We start from the raw sequence: 22090 nt of genomic DNA, 5'->3' as shown, positions 1-22090 counted from the left end.
ACTGGCTTTCTTGTGGAAGTTTGGACAGACGTGGCACCAGCTGCATTGGTGGGTTGCAGAGTACCACAGGAGGTAGCTTCATCTCAGGATATCAGCTCTCTACTGTAGATCTGGTTATATTCTACTGCTACAAAACCATTAATTCCTTCAGAAAAAAGGTGCCTGAAGCTGGCAGCGGTGGCTCACACCTGTAATTTCAGCACTTTGGGAGGCTGAGGCAGGAGGATTGTTTGAGCTCAGTAATTCAAGACTAGCCTGGGTAACACTGGGAGACCCCATCTGTACAAAAAATTAAAAATTAGCCAGGCATGGTAGTGTATGCCTGTGATCTCAGCTGCTAGGGAGGCTGAGGTGGGAGGATTGCTTAAACCTACAAGGTTGAGGCTGCAGTGAGCCGTGACTGTGCCACCGCACTCCAGCCTGGGCAACAGAGTGAGACCCTGCCTCCAAAAAAAAAAAAAAAAACAGAAAGGAAAGAATAATAAATTAAGGCTTTTTTTCTTTTAATTACAACTAAGGTTTAAGAAAAATCAAGTTTATTGTAGAACTATTTATATCAAGTAATATAAATATTGTCTTTCTTTTTTTTTTTTTTTTTTTGAGACAGTATCTTGCTGTCACCCAGGCTGGAGCACAGTAGCACGATCTCGGCTCACTGCAACCTCTGCCACCCAGGCTCAAGCAGTTCTCCCACCTCATCCTCCCAAGTAGCTGGGACTATAGGCATGCGCCACCGTATCTGGCTATTTGTTTGTAGAGACTGGGTTTTGCCATGTTGCCCAGGCTTGTGTTGAACTCCTGAGTTCAAGCAATCCACTGGTCTTGGCCTCCCAAAGTGCTGGCGTTACAAGTGTGAGCCACCACACCAAGCCTAAATTGTTATTTAATTTCACATTTATCATTGTAAAAATCACTTATGTAATTCCTCTAACTAATGTTTTATCAGCTTTTGAAACACTTAAATCCTAAAGGTCCATATGTATAAACAGGAACGTAAAATTTATTTGCACTAGGAGAATCCTTATTAATCCAAGAAGATATCAAAGAAAAAAGTATTTGTTTTGAAAATTTTTAGTAGTTTTATATCTAACTAGTAATCAGTTTATAGGCAAGATGTTAACTTCCATTCTTAAAGGAGAAACTCAAATCTGATATACTTTTTATATTATGTGCTTTTCTTCCACAGTAGGTAATCATTTAATTAATTAACTAATTAATTAATTTTTGAGGCAGAGTCTTCCTTTGTTGCCCAGGCTGGAGGACAAGAGCGCAATGTCGGCTCACTGCAACCTCTGTCTCCCGGCTTCAAGCAATTCTCCTGCCTCAGACTCCCGAGTAGCTGGGACTACAGGTGCACGCCACCACGCCTGGCTCATTTTTTGTATTTCTAGTAGAGATGGGGTTTCGCCCCGTTGGCCAGGCTGGTCTCAAACTCCTGATCTCAAGTGATCCGCCCACCTTGGCCTCCCAAAGTGCTAGGATTACAGGTGTGAGCCACCACGCCTGGCTCATTTATACTCATTCAGTAAATAACTATTGAACTCCATTTATGTACCAGACACTGTTAATAGATGTTACTCACTTTTCCTTTCAGAACTAAAGCCTTATCAGTTGTGTGTTCAGATAGGAAGAAGAGACTTTTTCCACTTCTTCTGTTTTCTACAGTTACTCCCTTCCCAAACTGATCAAGTGTACAGTTTATAAAAATCTTCAAAACTCATTCTTACTGGTAAATTCATTTTAATAATGAGGGGGAGAAACTTTAAGTAGTTATTAAAAAGAAAAGAATGAATACACATACACACACTAAATGTGGCAGATGTTTCCAGGAGAGATTAGCAACAGAGAGGCCACATGATCAATAAAATTTACACTTTTGCTGGGATTGTCCCCTCTTGGCCACCCAAGTGTTTGTGGAAGAAAGTCTGGAGTTGTTTCCAAGCATCCACCTGAGCCATGGCATGAGCCCTGGGCTCCCCTCCGAAGATAATAGCACTGCCCACCAAGGCATGCAGGGAAGCCCGGCACAGCGGGAAGTAAGGAGGCTCAATATAGTGTCCCGCCCCTGCGTAACAGATGATCTGGGGCTTTCTCCTCCCATGGGCCTGCAAGCGTTTACAAGCCTCATTAGCATAGAACTCACTCTTCCAGTTGTGGTCATCCTGACCTACCAGGAACAGGAAGGTGCTCTCTGCCCTTTCCACAGGAATGAAGCTCTTCTGGTCAGGTCCTTCCAAAGGGCTGTTCAGGACATCCACAATGTCTGCATAGCCATCTTTGGTCACCTTGATGCGATTTCTGTTGACGCCCACCGGGGGCAGGGTCTCACCCTTGTAGTGTAAGGTTCCCCCAACATTGGCCACAGAGCCATTGATGATGACAGCAGCCGTGATGCCCTTCAGGAAAGAGGCCATGGAAAGGCAGAGCTCACCCCCTTTGGAAACTCCAAGCAGCCCAACTCCTGGACCTTTTACCTGAGAAAGGGACAAGGAAAAAGAAGAATGACTCCACAAACAGTGGAATACGGTGAGTTGTGCCCACCCTGGAAGTTACTTGAACCTGAGTCTGAATCTGGGTTCTACCATTTACCCAGATTTGCAACTTTGGGAATTTACCTCCCCTCTATCTCTTCCTTTCCATAATTTCTCCATCACCACTCTTGGTGATAACCATGTGGAAGATCTATCAGCTAACTACTCTGGTTTCTCAGTTCCTGAATCTCATATCTCCCATGATCTTTTTCTCTCTCCCACCTGAGTCACCCATTCCCACTGTCATAACTAAACTGAGTCATCATCAACAAGTACATCATCTCAAGGCCGGGCGTGGTGGCTCACACCTGTAATCCCAACACTTTGGGACACTGAGGCGGGTGGATTACTTGAGGTCAGGAGTTTGAGACCAGCCTGGCCAACATGGTGAAACTCTGTCTCCACTAAAAAAAAAAATACAAAAATTAGGCCGGGCATAGTGGCTCATGCCTGTAATTCAGCACTTTGGGAGGCCAAGGCGGGTGGATCATTTGAGGTCAGGAGTTCAAGACCAATCTGACCAACATTGTGAAACCCCACTTCTACTAAAAATACAAAAAATTAGCCGGGCATGGTGGCAGGTGCCTGTAATCCCAGCTATTGGGAGGCTGAGGCACAAGAATCACTTGAAATTGGGAGGTGGAGGTTGCAGTGAGCCAAGATTGCACCACTGGACTCCAGCCTGGCAACAGAGTGAGACTCCATCTGAAAGAAAGGAAAGAAAAGAAAAGGAAAGGAAATAAAAGAAAAGAAAAGAAAGTGAGAAAGAAAGAAGAAAGAAAGAGAGAAACTGTCTATAAGAAGTGACTTAAAAAGGTAGTGTGTGTTGGGGTAGGGAATGGCTGTCTGTGAACACGCAGACCATTCAAGAAGAGACCTGATACATCATAGCCCGTAAATCTGAGAGAAGAGCTAACCTCAGGATGACTGAGCAAGTAGTTCACGGCTTCTTCAAAGTACTCCAGATGGAGGATGTCCATGGTCTTGGGGAGGTCTTCATAGTTATAATAAGCCAGAGCCAGCACAGCAAAACCCTTCCCAGCCAGCAGACTAGCCCGATACTCCAGCAGGCCACCTCCAGTTCCGAACATGTCCACAATCCCAGGAAAGGGCCCAGGTTCTTGGAAAGAAACAAAACAAAATGCAAAGCTAAGCTATTCCTGAAACAGCTGGATGGTTTCTTATCAAGTTAAATACACACTTACCATACATGTGACCCAGCAATCCCACTCCTAGGTTATATTCCCACGAGAAATGAAAACCTGTGTTCGTCCAGAAACTTCTGGCAAGTGTTGATAGTGACTTTACTCATTATAGCCAAAGACCGGAAACAACCCATATGTCCTTTGACTGGTGAATGAATCCATTTAATGGTGCGCCACCAAGAAACAGCAAGAAAGACTGCTACGTACAAGACACAAATGCCTCTCCAGTGCACTCAACAGAATGCACTTATTCAACGGAGACAGACTCAAAACGGTACTCATTCCAAATGACTCCACCCACTGAATATTTTTACCATTTAAAGGTTTGTATTTCACACAAGAAAAATAAATAATAATATGGCCAGGCCCGGTGGCTCACGCCTGTAATCCCAGCACTTTGGGAGGCTAAGGCGGGCGGATCACGAGGTCAGGAGATTGAGGCCATCCTGGCTAACACGGTGAAACCCCATCTCTACTAAAAATACAAAAAAAACTAGCCAGGCGTGGTGGCGGGCACCTGTAGTCCAAGCTACTCGGGAGGCTGATACAGGAGAATGGCATGAACACAGGAGGCAGAGCTTGCAGTGAGCTGAGATTGCGCCACTGCACTCCAGCCTGGGCGACAGAGTGAGGCTCTGTCTCAAAAAAAAAAAAAAAAAGAATAATAACGCAGGCTGGGTGCAGTGGCTCACTCCTGTAATCCCAGCCCTTTGGGAGGCTGAGACAGGTGGATCACCTGAGATCAGGAATTCAAGACCAGCCTGGCCATCATGGTGAAACCCCGTCTCTACTAGAAATACAAAAATAGCCAGGTGTGGTGGCGGGCACCTGTAATCCCAGCTACTTGGGAGGCTGAGGGAGGAGAATCGCTCAAACCCGGGAGGCGGAGGTTGCAGTGAGCCAAGATTGCGCCACTGCACTCCAGCCTGGGGGAAAGAGCGAGATGCTGTCTCAAGAGAAAAAAAAAAAAAGAATGTAAACACCTTATGGGCAACACTTTAAGAAATAGTTCAGTGCTGATACCCTCAAACTATCAAAGTCCCACAGACCCCGTGCCCTTTCCTTACTTTCCAGTATCCTGGACTTTCTGTGTATCACTCTCTTGGTTTTCTTTATAGTATTACCACTTAGATATGTACCTTAAACAATATTTTATTTTGCCTATTTTTTGAATTGTATCTAAATGGAATGATACTAAATGTGTTCTTCTAGGGTTTGACTGTTTCACTCAACAGTGGTTTGGAGATTCATCCATGCTGATTCTTTTTTTCCTTCTTTTATTTTGTATATCTTGATAGATGTTGATTCTTGTAGCTGTAGTTCCATCACTTTGACTGCTGGAAATATACCTCAGTTTATTAATCTGTTCTATTGTTGATGGACATTTGGGCTGCTTCCAGTTGGCTTTGCTCTTTTTTTAAATTAACCCAGACTGCTCATCTGCAATGGCTTTCCTCTTATAAGGAATATGCCTCCTGGTGCACATGTACCAGTAGAATAAGATACTTAACTGTGTAAGTTAAGACACACTGTTTCCCAGAGTAGATGAACATGTTCACTCCTTCTAGCAGCGTGGAGTTTCCTTTCCTCCACACACTGGTCAGCAATTGGTAATGCTGGCTTCTAAAAGTCTGCCACCTCTGAGGGTGTGAAATGTACTCTGTTGTTTTATTTTGCATTTCTTTGATTATTAATAAGGATAAGCATCATTTCATTTTTACATTGGCTGATTGCTCTTTATGTAATAAAAGTATCCAGTAACCTCAAATTTCCATTGGACAGCAAGAGGCCTTCCTATTGTAAATGCTAATTTACATAAACCTGAACATACTGTGGGAGTTGAAAGAAAAGTTGCAAAAATGAGAAACTTAAAAGAGCATTTGTGGGCCCCATGTCCCTAGGATCCCGAGAAACCCCAGTGCCCCAGCAGCCATGAGCACAGCCCAGGCGTGTGCTGATGGACAGGGACCGTGTGCTGGCAGCTTCCAGACGGCCTCCTGCGGGGCTTCAGCCGCCCCTCCTCAGGGAGCTGCCTGTGACACTGCAGCAGCGCCGCAGCTTCCTGGTCTGGAAGCAGTACCGCACCCTGCTGCCCGACCTGGTGGATGAAGAGGCCCATGGATGTGAAGCCCTAGGCTTTTCCCTAGACGCGGAGCCCAATCACGGAGGGCCTTGCGAGAGATGAAGCACATGCAAAACACAGAGGTCTACATACTGCACCAGCCCCTGCCCAAGTATGACCACTGTGTGCGTGAGAAGCACCGCTGGGTAGAGCAGCACCTGGAGCCCCAGCTTGTGGAGCAAATCATCCTGACAATGGACAAGACCGTGGTCTTTGGGGACTTGCTCACTGATGACAACCATACCATTCGAGGCCAAGAGGAGAGGCCACAATCAGTACCTGGTCCTACCCTGCACAAGGTGGCGGCTGCCCTCCTGGAGTGACAACAGGAGGGAGATCATAGACAGCCAGCGGGGAGCTAGGCAGCAGGAACGAACAGGCCCTGCAGGGGGCAGCATCTGCAGCTGGAGCAAGGGCGGGCAGGCAGGCACCCTAACCTCCATGCCCTCACAGGCCCAGCCACCTGGCACCTCCTGGCTGCCATGGAAATACAGTGAGAAAACCAGTCGAAATTCTTTTTATTAAAAAAATGGCTTCCTGGTCAATACATAAGAACATTAAAAAATTGAAACAACTTGAAAATTTTTGTTGTTGTTGTTGTTGTTTTACTTTGTTTTGTTTTGTTTTTTAGATGGAGTTTCACTCTTTCTTGTCCCCCAGCCTGGAGAGCAGTGGCGTGATCTCAGCTCACTGCAACTTCTGCCTCCCGGGTTCCAGCGATTCTCCTGCCCTGGAGAGCAGTGGCGTGATCTCAGCTCACTGCAACCTCTGCCTCCCGGGTTCCAGCGATTCTCCTGCCTCAGCCTCCTGAGTAGCTGGGACTACAGGCGTGCACCACCCCGCCTGGCTAATTTTTGTATTTTTAGTAGAGAGTGGGTTTCACCATGTTGGCCAGGCTGGTCTAGAACTCTTGATCCGCCTGCCTCGGCCTCCCAAAGTGCTAGGATTACAGGCATTAGCCACTGCGCCCGGCCTGTTTTTTGTTTGTTTTTAATATTATAAGTGTCTTTTCCCTTGCCTTACAATGTCTTTTCTTTTTTTCTTTCTTTTTTTTTTCTTGAGACGGAGTCTAGCTCTGTCGCCCAGCCTGGAGTGCAGTGGCGTGATCTCGGCTCACTGCAAACTCCGCCTCCCGCGTTCAAGCCATTCTCCTGCCTCAGCCTCCCAAGTAGCTGGGACTACAGGCTCCCGCTACAACGCCGGCTAATTTTTTGTATTTTTAGTAGAGACGGGGTTTCACCGTGGTAGCCAGGATGGCCTCGATCTTCTGACGTCGTGATCCGCCCGCCTTGGCCTCCCAAAGTGCTGGTATTACAGGCCTGAGTCACCGCTCCCGGCCCTTACAATGTCTTTTAACTGAACACTAGGTTGAGGGACCTCTCAGTTTTGGAGTGGCAGAGGCACGTCCCCAGCCAGCTTTCCGTTCCATTCCTGTCTCCTCACACTAACCTTCGGAATCTTGGAAGCTACATCCTTTCTCTGTGTGAAAAGCGCAGGCACGAAAACATAAAAAATAAAAAAGTAAGTGTAACTCCCCTCAGAGGGCCGGGCGCGGTGGCTCACCCTGTAATCCCAGCTCTTAGGGAGGCAGAGGTGGGAGGATAGCTTGAGACCAGGAGTTCGAGACCCGCTTGGGCAATATAGCCCGGGGGTGGGGGTGGGGCGGGGAGAGACACACACATACACACACACACACACATACACGCGAAAAGCGTGGCGGGAGGGACGAGGGGAGACACACACACACACACACACACACACACACACACACACACACACACACACGAAGTGAAAAGCGCAGGTACAGGGTTGAGCAGACGGGAACAAGTATCAGAGGTGACTCACCTGGAGGCAGGAAAAGAGTCCCGCGCACCCGGCCCGCGCGCACCGGCTGGCGCCGCACCCCCGGAGGGAGAAAGTCACGCTCGTGCCGCGCCCGGCACAGCAGCCGCCCGGGCTCGGGGTCGTGGCCCTCCAGCACCTCCAGCTCCACCGCCAAGGGCGTTCGCACGTCGCGCTTGACCAGCCGCAGCAAGGGTTTCTCGGGCTCCAAGGCCCAGAGCAGCCCCATGGGCTCAAGCCCCGCGAAGCTGCCGCCCAGCGCGGGCTCGCGCTCCAGGTCCAGCTCGCCGCGGGCGTCGGCGCGGTAGCGCGCGTGGGCCTGGAAAAGCGCGCCCTTCTCGTCTCGCAGGGACGCGCGCAGCGTGACCGGCTGCTCCGGGGCTAGGCCGCGCACGGCGATTCGCACCGGCTCGTCCCAGCAGCAGCGGCCGGCGGGCTCCAGGATCAGCGTCGCTGCCATCGGAGCAGGACCCTAAATGACCCGGTCAACTTGCCTCATCTGTGGAGACCCCAGCAACTGCGCCCAACTCTTCCTCCAGGACTGCAGTAGCAGGCTAAGCGCCCCCTAGGGCAGAACTGTCTGTTAATGTGAGCTGGGAAGGCCAGAGTCCAACGGATCGGCCGGAGTCCTGCCGATCAGCCATACCAAATACAGACACACTTGAACTTGCTTAAAGTCTCCTGTGTTGAAACCTCCACTTTATGTTGGAAAGCAGCTTCCTAGTTTTGCGTTTCAGAAGCTTGCTGTCTCGCGGAATGAGCTGGACCAGGGCTAGTTGGTCCCAGCTACTCGGGTGGCTGAGGCAGGAGAATGGGGTGATCCCGGGGGGCGGAGCTTGCAGTGGGCCGAGATTACACCACTGCCCTACAGCCTGGGCGACAGAGTGACAATCCGTCTCAAAAAAAAAAAAAAAAAAAAAAAAGAACCAGGCAGCTAGCAGCCTCCAGGCGCCAAACTCCTGATGGCGAAGAGGAATGCAGGACTGAAGTTGGTTTTGATCACTTTGTTGAAGAATTCACACTCATTACTAATCATAGGGCTTTTCTGTCAAAATCTGCACCATGGTGTTTTCCTTGTGTGTTCTCTGTATATGCCTATCCTCCACATCAATCCCACACCGAAGGGTGTTGACTTCTTACTAGCTGTGTGACCTCTGAGCTTCATTCCCTACAGGTGTAAAAATAGTCAAATGAGGTAATAGTTATTAATTTCTCGAACTCCTGACTTTGTGATCTGCCCGCCTCGGTCTCCCAAAGTGCTGGGATTTACAGGCGTGAGCCACTGCGCCCGGCAAATAGTTGTTATTTTCTTACACTGGTTTCTCATTTTTGTTCCAGTCAGGCAAGTGTTAACTCTTTTTTTTTTTTTTTTAAGAGACAGTGTCTCACTATGTTGCCAGCCTGGAGTACAGCGGCCGTTTACCATCACTGCACACTTACAAGCCTCAAACTCCCTGGGCTCAAGCCATCTTCCTGCCTCAGCCTCTCAAACACCTCAAGGGACTACCGGCGCTCCCCATGCATCGGGCTTTTTTCTACTTTTTCATAAGCTATTGGTTCCAACCAGAGGTGGGTTTTGTTTGTTTTGTTTTGTTTTGTTTTGTTTTGTTTTCCATCAAGCTTAAGCTTTAGACCCCTCCCAAGCCCTCATACCTGATTTTATGATTTCCTATCTTTGTAATTAGAGAAACCTACAAATGCATAAGCTTCAAACCCACAAAACCTGTGTTTGCCTCTGCTCCTAATAAGGCTGTCCTGGAGGTAAGCCTTTTTATCTCGTTCCAAATGCTCTCATGTCCCATGTCATTATCATACAATTAATTCCCTGTTAGTTCTAATTACCTTCGTATAGGTTCTGTGGCATACATCAAGTATATTCTGTGCATAGAAGTCTCAGGAACTAAAGAAGGTAAATATAATAGTAGCTAATTGTTAATACTTACAAGAACCCTATTAGTAAATTAAGAGAATTTAACTGATTTTCTGAAGATTGTACAGCTAGAAAGTGGAAGTTGGGCGAGGTGGCTCACGCCTGTAATCCCAGTTTACTTGGAGGCTGAGGTGGCAGGGTTGCTTAAGGCCAGGAGTTTGAGACCAACCTGGATAAGACCCTGTCTCTAAAAAGAAAAAAGGGCCTGGTGTGGTGACTCACGCCTGTAATCCCAGCACTTTGGGAGGCCGAGGCGGGCGGATCACGAAGTCAGGAGATCAACACCATCCTAGCTAACACGGTGAAACTCCGTCTCTACTAAAACAAAACAAAACAAACGAACAAACAAAAATACAAAAAATTAGCCGGGTGTGGTGGCAGGAGCCTGTAGTTCCAGCTACTTGGGAAGCTAAGGCAGGAGAATGGTGTGAACCCAGGAGATGGAGCTTGCAGGAAGCTGAGATGGCCCCACTGCACTCCAGCCTGGGTGACAGAGTGAGACTCCATCTCAAAAAAAAAAAAAAAAAAAGAAAAGAAAAAGGGAGAGGACTCATACCTTTGAAATCTGATTTTCAAGCCTGGACTCTGAACAACTATGCTTTAACTGTCTCTCACAGGTTGGAAAAGAAACTCATATATTGGTGGATGTATAAACTGGTATGACCTTTTCATGGCAATCTATGCAAAAATATTTAAAAGATCCATTCTCTCTGACTCACAGTTCCACATCTAGGGATTTCTTTTTTTTTTTTTTTTTTTTTTCCCCAATAGAAACCGTGCTACTTTATTAAAATACTGAGTTTTATTCCACATGTATATTTTTGTCTCCTCACCATTTCCATGTCTGACCACCACTACTACTATGTCCTATCATAACATTCCATACATACTTAAAACCTAGCAAAGGGTGGAGTTCCATCTTTAAAAACTAAACAGGCATTTTGGACAACACATTCTTGGCAATGGAATCTGGACAACATTTATCAAATATGGTAGGGAAAGTTCTCAGTCTGCATTATAAAAAGGACAGCCAGATATCAACTGTTACAGAAATGAAATAAGATGGAAAATTTTTAACAAATTGTTTTAACTATTTTCTTAAAGAGACTTCCTCCACTGCCAGAGATCTTGAATAGCCTCTTGGTCAGTCATCTGGAAGCAATTCTTCACATAATTGATGAACTTGACTTCCACTTTGGGAAGAGAACCACCTTTTTCTATACTTGCTTGCATCTTTGCTTTAATGTCTTCTACAGAACTAGGTCCTTTTGGTGTTTTAGGAGTTTTTTCCTGTTTTTTGAAGGATTCTTGTCGTTTTGATCTTGGTGCTGATGATGGTTTTGAGTCTTTTCCATTATGATTTGACTTTTGTGCATTTTTGGCTGGAGTATCTCATATGGATTTCTTCACTGGTGCTTTTTCTTCAGCTTCCTTATCAAAATCATCATATCATCTTCATCATCATTATCTTCATCATCATCATCATCTTCAGCAGCAGCAAGTTTTACTTTTTCTGTGGAAACTTGCCACCACCTCCAGGGTCAAACTGCTTTCCAGATATACTTAAGAGTTTCACATTCTCCTTCTCTTCATCTTCTGACTCTGCATCTTCCTCCACAGCTACTAAATGCTGTCCACTAATATGCACTGGCCCTGAACCACACTTCAACCTTAAGACCACTGGTGGTGTTATTTCAAAGCCCCCAAGGGAAACCGTTGGCTGTTCAGACATTTTCAAAGTTGCCAGTGTTACTTTAATTGGACTGCCTTCGTAATTCATTGCCTCTGTTTCAACAATGGGCAATTCATCCTTTGCACCAGCCCCTAAACTGACCGTTCTTAAAGATAACTGGTACTCATTTTCATCATTATCCACCTTAAAGTGATCATCTTTGTCAGCCTTTAGTTCATAACTGACAAGATAGTTCTGGGTCCTCAGGGGCTCACGTCCATGTCCATCAAATGTTCCATCAGGTGGCGGCACGCACTTAGGTGGGAGAGAAGGTGGACGGAGATAAACGAACGCTGCTCCAGAGAACAGCCGCGCAGGATGGAATCATACCCTAGGAATTTCTTTTAAGTAAAGCTTCACGAATGTGTGTAAATATTTGGCTACAAGGATGGTTATCATATCATTTTAATAGAGAAAAAATTAGAAACAAGTTGGCAATATGAATTTGGTTTAACCAGTTTAATTGTGATGTCATAAATGAAAGCAGTGTAGCCATTTAAAGTTATATAGCAGAAGAATATATGATGAGCATTTTTCCATGAAACTGATGAAAAAAGCAGGTTAGAGAATAGTATAAATATACTTTTTACCAAGATATTAACATATTTTTTAAAAAGACTAGTCAAACACTACCCCAGTAGCTGGGTGCAGTGGTGCATGCCTGAAGTTCCAGCTGTTAGGAGGGAGGCCTAGGCAGGAGATTGCTTGAGCCCAGGAGGAGTTCAATACCAGCTTGGGCAACAGAGCAATACCTCATTTCTAAAAAAAAAAAAAAAAAAAAAAAAAAAGCAGAAAAGAAAGATAAGACATGAAAATTAAAAAACACACACATCTAACACTTCAAACTGTTATTCCTTGAGCCTTGTGGTTTTATGCATAGTATTTGTTTATTTGTTTGTTTTTTAAGACGGGTGTCTCACTGTGTTATCCGGGTTGGAATGCAGTGGTGCGATCATAGCTCACTACAGCCTTAACCTCCCAGGTCCTCCCACCTCAGCCTCCCGAGTACCTGGGACCACAGGCATGCACCACCACACCTAGCTAATTTTTTAGATTATTTGTACAGATGAGGTCTCCCTATGTTGCCTGGTCTCGAACTCCTGGGCTTAAGCAATCCTCCCACCTTGGCCTCCCTGAGTGTTGGAATTATACACATGAGCCACTACACTCGGCCGTGTTTCTTTTTTTAATTCTTTTTTTTTTCAAGGCAGAGTCTTGCTTTGTCGCCCAGGCTGGAGTGCAGTGGTATGAGCTCAGCTCACTGCAACCTGTGGCCCTCAGGTTCCAGCAATACTCCTGCCTCAGCCTCTTGAGTAGCTGGGATTATAGTCACGTGCCACCACAGCCAGCTGATTTTTGTATTTTTAGTAAAGATGGGGTTTCACCATGTTGGCCAGGCTGGTCTTGAACTCCTGACCTTGTGATCTGCCCGCTTCAGCCTCCCAAAGTGCTGGAACTACAGGCATGAGCCACCGTGTCTGGCCTTAACTCTTATTTTTTTAGAGACTAGGTCTTGCTCTGTCACCCAGGCTGGAGTGCAATGGCACCATGATAGTTCATTGCAGCCTTGCACTCCTGGGTTCAAAGGATCCTCCCACCTCCTCTTCCCAAACAAGTGACCCTCCCACCTCATCCTCCCAAAGTGCTGGAATTACAGGCATGCATGGCCTCATTTTAACTTTTTTTTTTTTTTTTTTTTTTCCAGAGACAGGGTCTTGCTACGTTGCCCAGACTGGTCTCGAACTCTGGCCTCGAGTGATCCTTCTGCCTTGGCCTCCCAGAGTGCTAGTATTACAGGCAGGAGCCGCTAGAACAAGCCCATTTTAACCATTTTTAAGTGTACAAGTCAGTGATATTAAGTACATTACATTGTTGTACAACTATCACCATTATCCATTTCCAGAACTTTTGGAGTCTCACTCTGTCCCCTAGGCTGGAGTGCAGTGGCACTCTGCAACCTCCGCCTCCCGGGTTCAAATGATTATCCTGCCTCAGCCTCCCTAGTAGCTGGGAATAGAGGCGCCCACCACCACACCCAGCTAATTTTTGTGTTTTTAGTAGAGATGGGGTTTCACTGTGTTGGCCAAGCTGGACTCGAACTCCTGACCCCAAGTGATCTGCCTGCCTCGGCCTCCGAAAGTGCTGGGGTTATAGACGTGAGCCACCAGGCCTGGCTCAGAACTTTTACATCATTCCACAATGAAACTCTTTACCCATTAATCTATTGTGGGAACCCACCCCCAATATTTCAACGTAGGTTCTCTTTTCCATAAGTGTCAGCCGGCTGAGAAATAAAGAGAGACAGTACAGGCCGGGCGCGGTGGCTCAAGCCTGTAATCCCAGCACTTTGGGAGGCCGAGACGGGTGGATCACGAGGTCAGGAGATCGAGACCATCCTGGCTAACACGGTGAAACCCCGTCTCTACTAAAAAAATACAAAAAAATAGCCGGGCGAGGTGGTGGGCGCCTGTAGTCCCAGCTACTCGGGAGGCTGAGGCAGGAGAATGGCGTGAACCCGGGAGGCGGAGCTTGCAGTGAGCTGAGATCCGGCCACTGCACTCCAGCCTGGGCGACAGAGCGAGACTCCGTCTCAAAAAAAAAAAAAAAAAAAAAAAAGAGAGACAGTACAAAGAGAGGAATTTTACAGCTGGGCTGCCAGGGGTGACATCACATATCAGTAGGACTGTGATGCCTGCCTGAGTCTCAGACCAGCAAGCTTTTATTAAGGGTTTCAAAAGGGGAGGGGGTGTAAGAACAGGGAGTAGGTACAAAGAGCACATGCTTCAAAAGGCAAAAGCAGAACCACTAATAAGGGTCTAACAAAGATCACATGCTTCTGAGGGAACAGGACAAAGAGCAAAAGCAGAACCACTCACAGGGGCCCAACAAAGATCACAGGCAGAGGGCAAAAGCAGAACCACTGATAAGGGTCCAACAAAGATCACAAGGCAAAGGGCAAAAGCAGAACCACTGGTAAGGGTCTATGTTCAGCAGTGCACGTATTGTCTTGATAAACATCTTAAACAACAGAAAACAGGATTTGAGACCAGTGAACCAGTCTGACCACAAATTTACCAGGGTGGAGTTTTCCCAACCCTAGTAAGCCTGAGGGTACAGCAGTAGACCAGGGCGTATCTCAGTCCTTATCTCAACAGCACAAGACAGACATTCCTAGAGTGGCCATTTATAGACCTCCCCCCAGGAACACATTCCTTTCCCAGGGTATTAATATTAATATTCTTTGCTAGGAAAAGAATTTAGCGATATCTCTCATACTTGCGCATCTGTTTATAGGCTCTCTGCAAGAAGAAAAATATGGCTCTTTTTGCCTGACCCCGCAGGCAGTCAGACCTTATGGTTACCTTCCCTTGTTCCATAAAAATGGCTGTTATTCTGTTCTTTTTCAAGGTGCACTGATTTCATATTGTTCAAACACACGTTTTACAATCAATTGTATAGTTAAAACAGTTATCACAGTGGTCTGAGGTGATGTACATTCTCAGCTTACGAAGATAACAGGATTAAGACATTAAAGACAGGCATAAGAATTTATAAAAGTATTATTTGGGAACTGATAAATGTCCATATTAAGATGAAATCTTCACAATTTATGTTCCTCTGCCACGGCTCCAGCCAGTCCTTCCATTCGGGGTCCTTGACTTCCCGCAACATTAAACAATAACTCCTCATTCCCCCCTGCCACCAGCCCCTGGCAACCACTATTCCACTTCCTGTCTCTGAATTAGACTACTTTAGGTACCTCATAAAGTGTAATTATACAGTATTTGTCCCTTCGTGTCTGGCTTCTTTTGCTTAGCATATGGTCTTCAAGGTTCTTCCATATACTTACAGCATATCATAACTTCACTCTCCCCAGAAATTTTGCTCTGTCACCCAGGCTCTGGAGTGCAGTGGCAAGATCATGGTTCACTGCAGTCTCAACCTCCCAGGTGCAAGTAATCCTCCCATCTTAGTCTCCCGAGTAGCTAGGACTACAAACATGTGCCACCTCACCTGGATACTTTTTAAGTTTTTTGTAGAGATGGGGGTCTCACTTTGTTGCCCAGGCTGGTCTTGAATTTCTAGATTCAAGCAATCTTCCTACCTCAGCCTCCCAAAGTGCTGGGATCATAGCCATGCACCACCTCACCCAGCCATTTCATTCCTTTTTTTTGAGACAGAATTTCACTCTTGTTGCCTCAGCTGGAGTGGAGTGGTACAATCTTGGCTCACTGCAACCTCCCGGGTTCAAGTGATTCTTTTGCCTCAGCCTCCCGAGTAGCTGGGACTACAGGTGTGTGTCACCACACCTGGCTAATTTTTGTATTTTTAGTAGAGACAGGGTTTCACTGTGTTGGCCAAGCTGGTCTCAAACTCCTGACCTCAAAGTGATCCTCCCGCCTCAGGCTCCCAAAGTGCTGGGATTACAGGCATTTGCCACCTTGCCTGGCCCATTTCATTGCTTTTTTTTTTTTTTTTGAGACGAAGTCTCGCTCTGTCACCCAGGCTGGACCACAATGGCATGATCTTGGCTCACTGCAACCTCCACCTCCTGGGTTCAAGAGATTCTCCTGCCTCAGCCTCCCGAGTAGCTGGGATTACAGGCGCCCACCACCATGCCTGGCTAATATTTGTATATTTGGTAGAGATGGGGTTTCCCCATGTTGACTGGGCTGGTCTTGAACTTCTGACCTCAGGTGATCCACCCCCTTGGCCTCCCAAAGTGCTGGTATTACAGGCGTGAGCCAGTGCACCCGGCCCATTTCATTCCTTTTTAAGGCTGAATAACATTCTGTTGTGTATCTTCCACATATTGTTTATCCATTCATTCATCGATGGACATTTGGATTGTTTCCACCGTTTGGCTATTGTGAGTATGCTGTTATGAACATGGGTATACAAATATCTGTTAAAGTCCCTGCTTTCAATTCTTTTGGATATATACCCAGAAGTAGAATTGCTGGATAACATAGTAATTCTATATTTAATTTTTTGAGGAACCTTCAACAAGGTTTTGATTTATTTTATTAGAGACAGGGTCTCCCTCTGTCACCTGGGCTAGGGTGCAGTAGTGCCATCATAGCTCACTGCAGCCTCAAACTCCTGGGTTCAAATGATCCTCCTGCCTCAGCAGGGTTATAATATTTTATTTTTTTTAGTCTTTTCTTTTCTTTTCTTTTTTTTTTTTTTTTTTTGAGATTGAGTCTTACTCTGTTGCCTAGGCTGGAGTGCAATGGCCCGATCTCGGCTCACTGCAAGCTCCACCTCCTGGGTTCACGCCATTCTCCTGCCTCAGCCTCCCGAGTAGTTCGGACTTCAGGCGCCTGCCACCACGCCTGGCTAATTTTTTTGTATTTTTAGTAGAGATGGGGTTTCACCGTGTTAGCCAGGATGGTTTTGATCTCCTGACCTTGTGATCCGCCTGCCTCGGCCTCCCAAAGTGCTGGGATTATAGGCGTGAGCCACTGCGCCCAGCCTAGTGTTTACTTTTCATACCAGAAAACGTACTCTCTTGCTCTTTTATGGGGGTCCAATCGTCTGAGTGCAGCTTGAGCCCAAGTGCTAAAGTCCATATTCAGGTTAGTCAGCAGCATCAGTCTTGCCTGGAACCAAGAGACAGACCACCTGAATAGCACGACCTGGGTCAACCAGACAGAGCCTTAGGCCCGGAAATCTTTCCTGCTGTCAGGATAAATTACTTTGTTCACAACGGGACTCCTGAAGATCAGAATTTCTGTATCTGTAAGATTTCTATAACTCAAAGAATTTCTGTACGTGTGAAATTATACTATTAGAAATACAAGATTGAAGAGTCTCCTTGTAAAAACTAGTGTTAATGGCTAATAATCTAGCCAGGATTTGGAGATCAGGGAAAATTGGATTGAACTGTGTGGACAAAGGAGATTAAGTAGCAGTGGAGCAGCTGAAAGGGGAATGGAAAAGTCCATGGACAACTTCTACTTTTACCATCTGTACTATCAGCCTGGTAATCTGATGCCTGCCAGAGCTATGTGGTCATGTGTTCCCTGCTTTGCTTCTTTCTCCGGATTTTTAAACCCCTGTGGTGGGAGAATATGGAGCTGCATATATCCAGAGGGTTTTTTTATTTTTATTTTTTGAGACTGCACTTCATTCTTGTTGCCCAGGCTGGAGTGCAATGGCGTGATCTTGGCTCACTGCAACCTCTGCTTCCTGGGTCCAAGCGATTCTCCTGCTCAGCCTCCTGAGTAGCTGGAATTACAGGCATGTGCCACCAGACCCAGCTGATTTTCTTTTTAAATTTTCTATTTTTAGTAGAGACGGGGTTTCACCATGTTGGTCAGACTGGTCTCTAACTCCTGACCTCAGGTGATCTGCCTGCCTCAGCCTCTCAAAGTGCTGGGATTACAGGCGTGAGTCATTGCGCCTGGCTGAGGTTTATTTTTCAAAGAATGACCAAGCGGCTGGGTGCAGTGGCTCACAGTTGTAAATCCCAGCACTTTGGCAGGCCAAAGTGGGCGCATCACTTGAGGTCAGGAGTTCAAGAACAGCCTGGCCAACATGGTGAAACCCTGTCTCTACTAAAAGTACAAAAATTAGTGGGTCATGGTGGTGTGGCCTGAAATGGGAGGCTGAGGCAGAATAATTGCTTGAACCCGGGAGGCAGAGGTTGCAGTGAGCTGAGATCGCACCACTGCACTCCAGCCTGGGCGACAAAGTGAGACTCCGTCTCAAAAAAAAAAAAAAAAAAAAAAAAACCCCAAAAAATCCATGACCGTCGTTCAATAAATAATCAATAAATAAGATGCAATTTCTCAAAGCTCAGTTTACAAAGAATGATATTTAATAAATAGTTGAAGATACCACTGACTGAACGCACAAGTTCTCTGAGTAGACTCATGGAATTCTAAAGAGTTGGTTGCTTGGAGACTGATAGAAACAGCTTTGGAACCTGAGAAACCAAGGAAGGCTTAAGATGCAGAACCTTGCTTCTGTCTGAGGACTGCCTTGTAGGAGGCCATTTGGAAAGTAATTTTGAAACACTGCTCCTTTGCCAGTGTCTGAAAGGTGCTGGATGGCGTCCGCTGGAAGATGAGAGGCAACCTGAGGTAGCTGAAAAACCTTTGGATTAGGTGTGAAAAGAGTCAGTATTACTTCAGATACTAACCAGTATGGTGATCTTAATTTTGTCTCTTCTCTCTGGGCCCCAGTTTTGGGATTTATAAAATCAGGACATTAGGCCTGGTGCAGTGGCTCATGCCTATATTCTCAGCATTTTGGGAGGCCAAGGTGGGAGGATCGTTTGAGTCCAGGAGTTCAAGACCAGCCTAAGCAACATAGTGAGACTCTATCTCTACAAAAAAAAAACAAAAAAAAATTTAACCGAGAATGGTGCTATGTGCCTATAATCTCAGCTATGTGGGAGGATCGCTTGATCCCAGGAGGTCAAGGCTGCAGTGAGCCCTGATTGTGCCACTGTACTCCAGAAGAGTGAGACCCTGTCTCAAAAAAAAAAAAAAAAAAAAAAAAAATCAAGGCATTAGACCAAGTCATCTTTATAGCAGAGTTTCCAGAGCAATCTCTAGACACAGCCGTATAGCTGTGTGAGTGCATGGTGAGACATTAGAAAGTAGAGGGGGAAAATGAGGGGAACTTTTTGAGGGCATAAAACGGAGAAAGGGGGATTTGAAACAAGCCAGGTTATGCAGCTGTTCCCTAATCCCACTCTCTCCACTAACCAGGCTTCCTTCATACACCCCACTGACACCCTTTGGGCTGTGCTTTCTTTAAATGTAATGTGTATTAAACCTGAGAGCTTGTGAAAATGCAGATTTCTAGGTCTCACTTGGAGCGTACTGAATCAACATTCTGGGAGCAGGACACAAACGTCTGATGCAAAAGGTTCTTTACCCATATCTATTCCAGGCGCAGTCCCAGCATTTCGGGAGGCCAAGGCAGGAAGATCGCTTGAGTCCAGGAGTTTGAAACCAGCCTGGACAGCACAGTAAGACCCGTCCCTACAAAAAAAAGTTTTAAAACATTAGCCAGGCATGGTGGTGGGCACCTGTTGTCCCAGCTACTGAGGACGCTGAGGCAGGAGGATTGCTTGACACTAGGAGGCAAGGCTACAGTGAACCATGATTGTGCCACCACACTCCAGCTTGGGTGACAGATTGAGGCCCTGTCTCAAAAATAAATAAATAAACAAAAAACTATATGTAACAAACGCCACCCCAGAAGCTGACTGCACACTCTTGGACTCCACCTCAGAACTTTAGAAGCAAAATCTGTTGGTAAAGATGAGAGTATTATTATTATTATTATTTTTTTTTTTTTTTTTTTGAGACGGAGTCTTGCTCTGTCATCCAGGCTGGAGTGCAGTGGCCGGATCTCAGCTCACTGCAAGCTCCGCCTCGCGGGTTTACGCCATTCTCCTGCCTCAGCCTCCCGAGTAGCTGGGACTACAGGCGCCCGCCACCATGCCCGGCTAGTTTTTTGTATTTTTTAGTAGAGACGGGGTTTCACCAAGTTAGTCAGGATGGTCTCGATCTCCTGACCTTGTGATCTGCCCGTCTCGGCCTCCCAAAGTGCTGGGATTACAGGCTACTCCATAGGCAGAGCAGCCTTTCTACTCGATTTTTATGATTTCAATCTCTTTTTGAAATTGACAGAATTCTGAATTCCTTCTCTGTGTTATCTCAAAGTTTGAGCTTCTTCAAGACCACAATTTTGAATTCCCTGTCTGGAAAGCTCACATATCTCTGTCACTCCTGGATTATTTAGTCCATTTCCATCCAGGAAAATAAAGTTTTCCTGGATGTTCTTGATGCTGTGGATGGTCATCAATGTCTGGACATTGAAGAGTTAGGTATTTATTCCAATCTTTACAGTCTGGACTTATTTGTACCCATCCTCCTTGAGAAGGCTTTCTATATATTCAAAGGGGATTAAGTGTTGTGACTTAAGCCTGTGGTCTCTGTAGCTGATGTATACCAGGGGGTGCCCTAAGCCTATGACCCCTGCAACTGTTGCCAACTCCTAGATACTCCTGGATCCTTGGTGGCCTTGGGTAAGATAAGGGAGAATTCCCTGGTTACCCAGGCAACATTTCTCTCTTTCTTGTCTTTCCCCCAATCAGGAATCTCTCCCCCAACTGGGCTGCCTGGAGTTGGGGCAGGGGTGACATGAGCACTCCCGTGGCCACCACAGATGGTAGTGCACTGAGTCACACCTGAAGCTTTGCAGACCAGTACAGTATTGGATCCTGCCCAAGACCTGTGGCCAGAACTGTTTAGTTACCACTGATATTTACTCAAAGTCCAAGGGCACTTTAGTCAGCAGGTGGTGAATCCTGCCAGGATAAATCTAACCCATCAGAGCAGTGGATTCACTTCTGGCGCAGGGTAGGTCTGGAAACGTAGTGTAGGAGCAAAGGCCTGGAATCAGGAGCCTCAGGATTCTGCCTGGTGCTTTATTTTCCTGTGGTTGAGTTGCTACTCAGGCTGCAAGACAAAGTCTCCTGAGTTTGTACTCCTTGAGTACTCTTCCCTCTCCTTTCCCCAAGCGGAAGGACTCTCTCCCTGAGCTGCCCTGCCTGGAGTTGGGGGAGAAATGATGTAGGCACTCCCTTGGCCACCACAGCTGGTGTCACTTGGGGTCATACACACCCAAAGTCCCCTGCCTCCATGACCAGTGCAGCTCCAGGGTTTGCCTAAGGGATATAGTCTTGTGACCTGACTGTCACTCGTGTATTCAGGGCCCCAGGCCACTTTGGTCAGCTGGTGGCAGAACCAGCTGGGGACTCAGGTCTGTCCCACTCCGGCTGAGGATTCTCCTCTGGCCCAGAGCTGATCTAAATGCGTCCTCTGTGGGAGCCAGCAGAATTCTATTCAGTGTAGTGCAGTGCTGTGACAGGGCAGCAGTGAGTTCCAATGCAAAATCCCACACTCCTCTCCCTCCCCCACATGCACAGATTCTCTCTCCAAGCTGTTGTGCCAGGGGTGAGGGAGGGGGGCATAGGCGATGCAGGACTGTCTTTCCCACCCTCTTCAGTGCCTGTTTTCTTGATACGATGTGAAAACCAGGTACTGTGATCACTCATTTTTTGTTTCTTATGAAGATGCTTTTTTTTTTTTTTTTTTTTTTTAAATAAGGAGTCTCACTGTTGCCCGGGCTGGAGCACAGTGGCACTATTTCATCTCATTGGAACCTCTGCTTCCCAGGTTCAAGTGATTCTCCTGCCTCAGCCTCCCAAGTAGCTGGGATTATAGGCCCCTACCACCACACCCAGCTAATTTTTGTATTTTTAGTAGAGATGGGGTTTCTCCATGTTGACCAGGCCAATCTTGAACTCTTGACTTCAAGTGATTCGCCTGCCTTAGCCTCCCAAAGTTCTGGGATTATAGGCGTGAGCCACAGCATCCAGCCTGAAGGTACTTTTCTTGCAGGGACAGTTGTTCAGTTTGGTGTTCCTGCATGGAGACAATCGCTGGAGGGGTCTGTTTGGCCATCTTGCTCCAGCCTTTCCATTTTTAGCCAGTGGGAGTAGCCACTGTTTCAGGAGAAAACATCATCTTGTGACCACCCTCTTTCTCTTAACTTGCCTTCATGAAGACATTGCCTTCATGGTTGTGAAGAGATGAAGCAATTACATTTAGCCTTATGTACAAAAAGTCCTGGAGTGATAGCATATTAATCATGTGTCACTTAATTTGAGGGAGGTTATCGATTCTGGCCTAATAGCATCTA

General features: G+C 46.4%; 2 protein-coding genes and 1 pseudogene across 4 annotated transcripts in view; 1 reads left to right on the top strand and 2 right to left on the bottom strand.

The window, feature by feature from the left end:
* Positions 1–1723: 1723 nt before the first annotated feature.
* Positions 1724–8816, bottom strand: LOC144329420 (acyl-coenzyme A thioesterase 1). Its single transcript, XM_077941391.1, has 3 exons — positions 7704–8816; positions 3449–3651; positions 1724–2474 (listed from the first exon to the last, which is right to left on the bottom strand). The coding sequence occupies exons 1-3, from the start codon at positions 8158–8160 to the stop codon at positions 1869–1871; spliced, it is 1266 nt and encodes a 421-aa protein (XP_077797517.1). The 5' UTR covers positions 8161–8816; the 3' UTR covers positions 1724–1868.
* HEATR4 (HEAT repeat containing 4) overlaps positions 8766–22090 on the top strand; it is a 44529-nt gene continuing 31204 nt past the window's right edge. For 2 of the 3 annotated variants that reach the window (XR_013396440.1, XM_077941389.1), the window contains exon 1: positions 8954–9269. The gene's annotated coding sequence lies outside the window, so the exon portion shown is untranslated. Of the gene's footprint in view, positions 8896–8953; positions 9270–22090 lie in introns of those variants that run through there. The other variant, XM_077941388.1, reaches the window with a different exon arrangement.
* On the bottom strand, positions 10600–11743 carry LOC100423316 (nucleophosmin pseudogene; annotated as a pseudogene).

The sequence above is a fragment of the Macaca mulatta genome, chromosome 7 (assembly GCF_049350105.2).
Source record: "Macaca mulatta isolate MMU2019108-1 chromosome 7, T2T-MMU8v2.0, whole genome shotgun sequence".
Lineage (NCBI taxonomy): Eukaryota > Metazoa > Chordata > Mammalia > Primates > Cercopithecidae > Macaca > Macaca mulatta.
The sequence above is the reverse complement of the archived record's forward strand: the minus strand, read 5'-3'. Positions and strand labels throughout refer to the sequence as shown.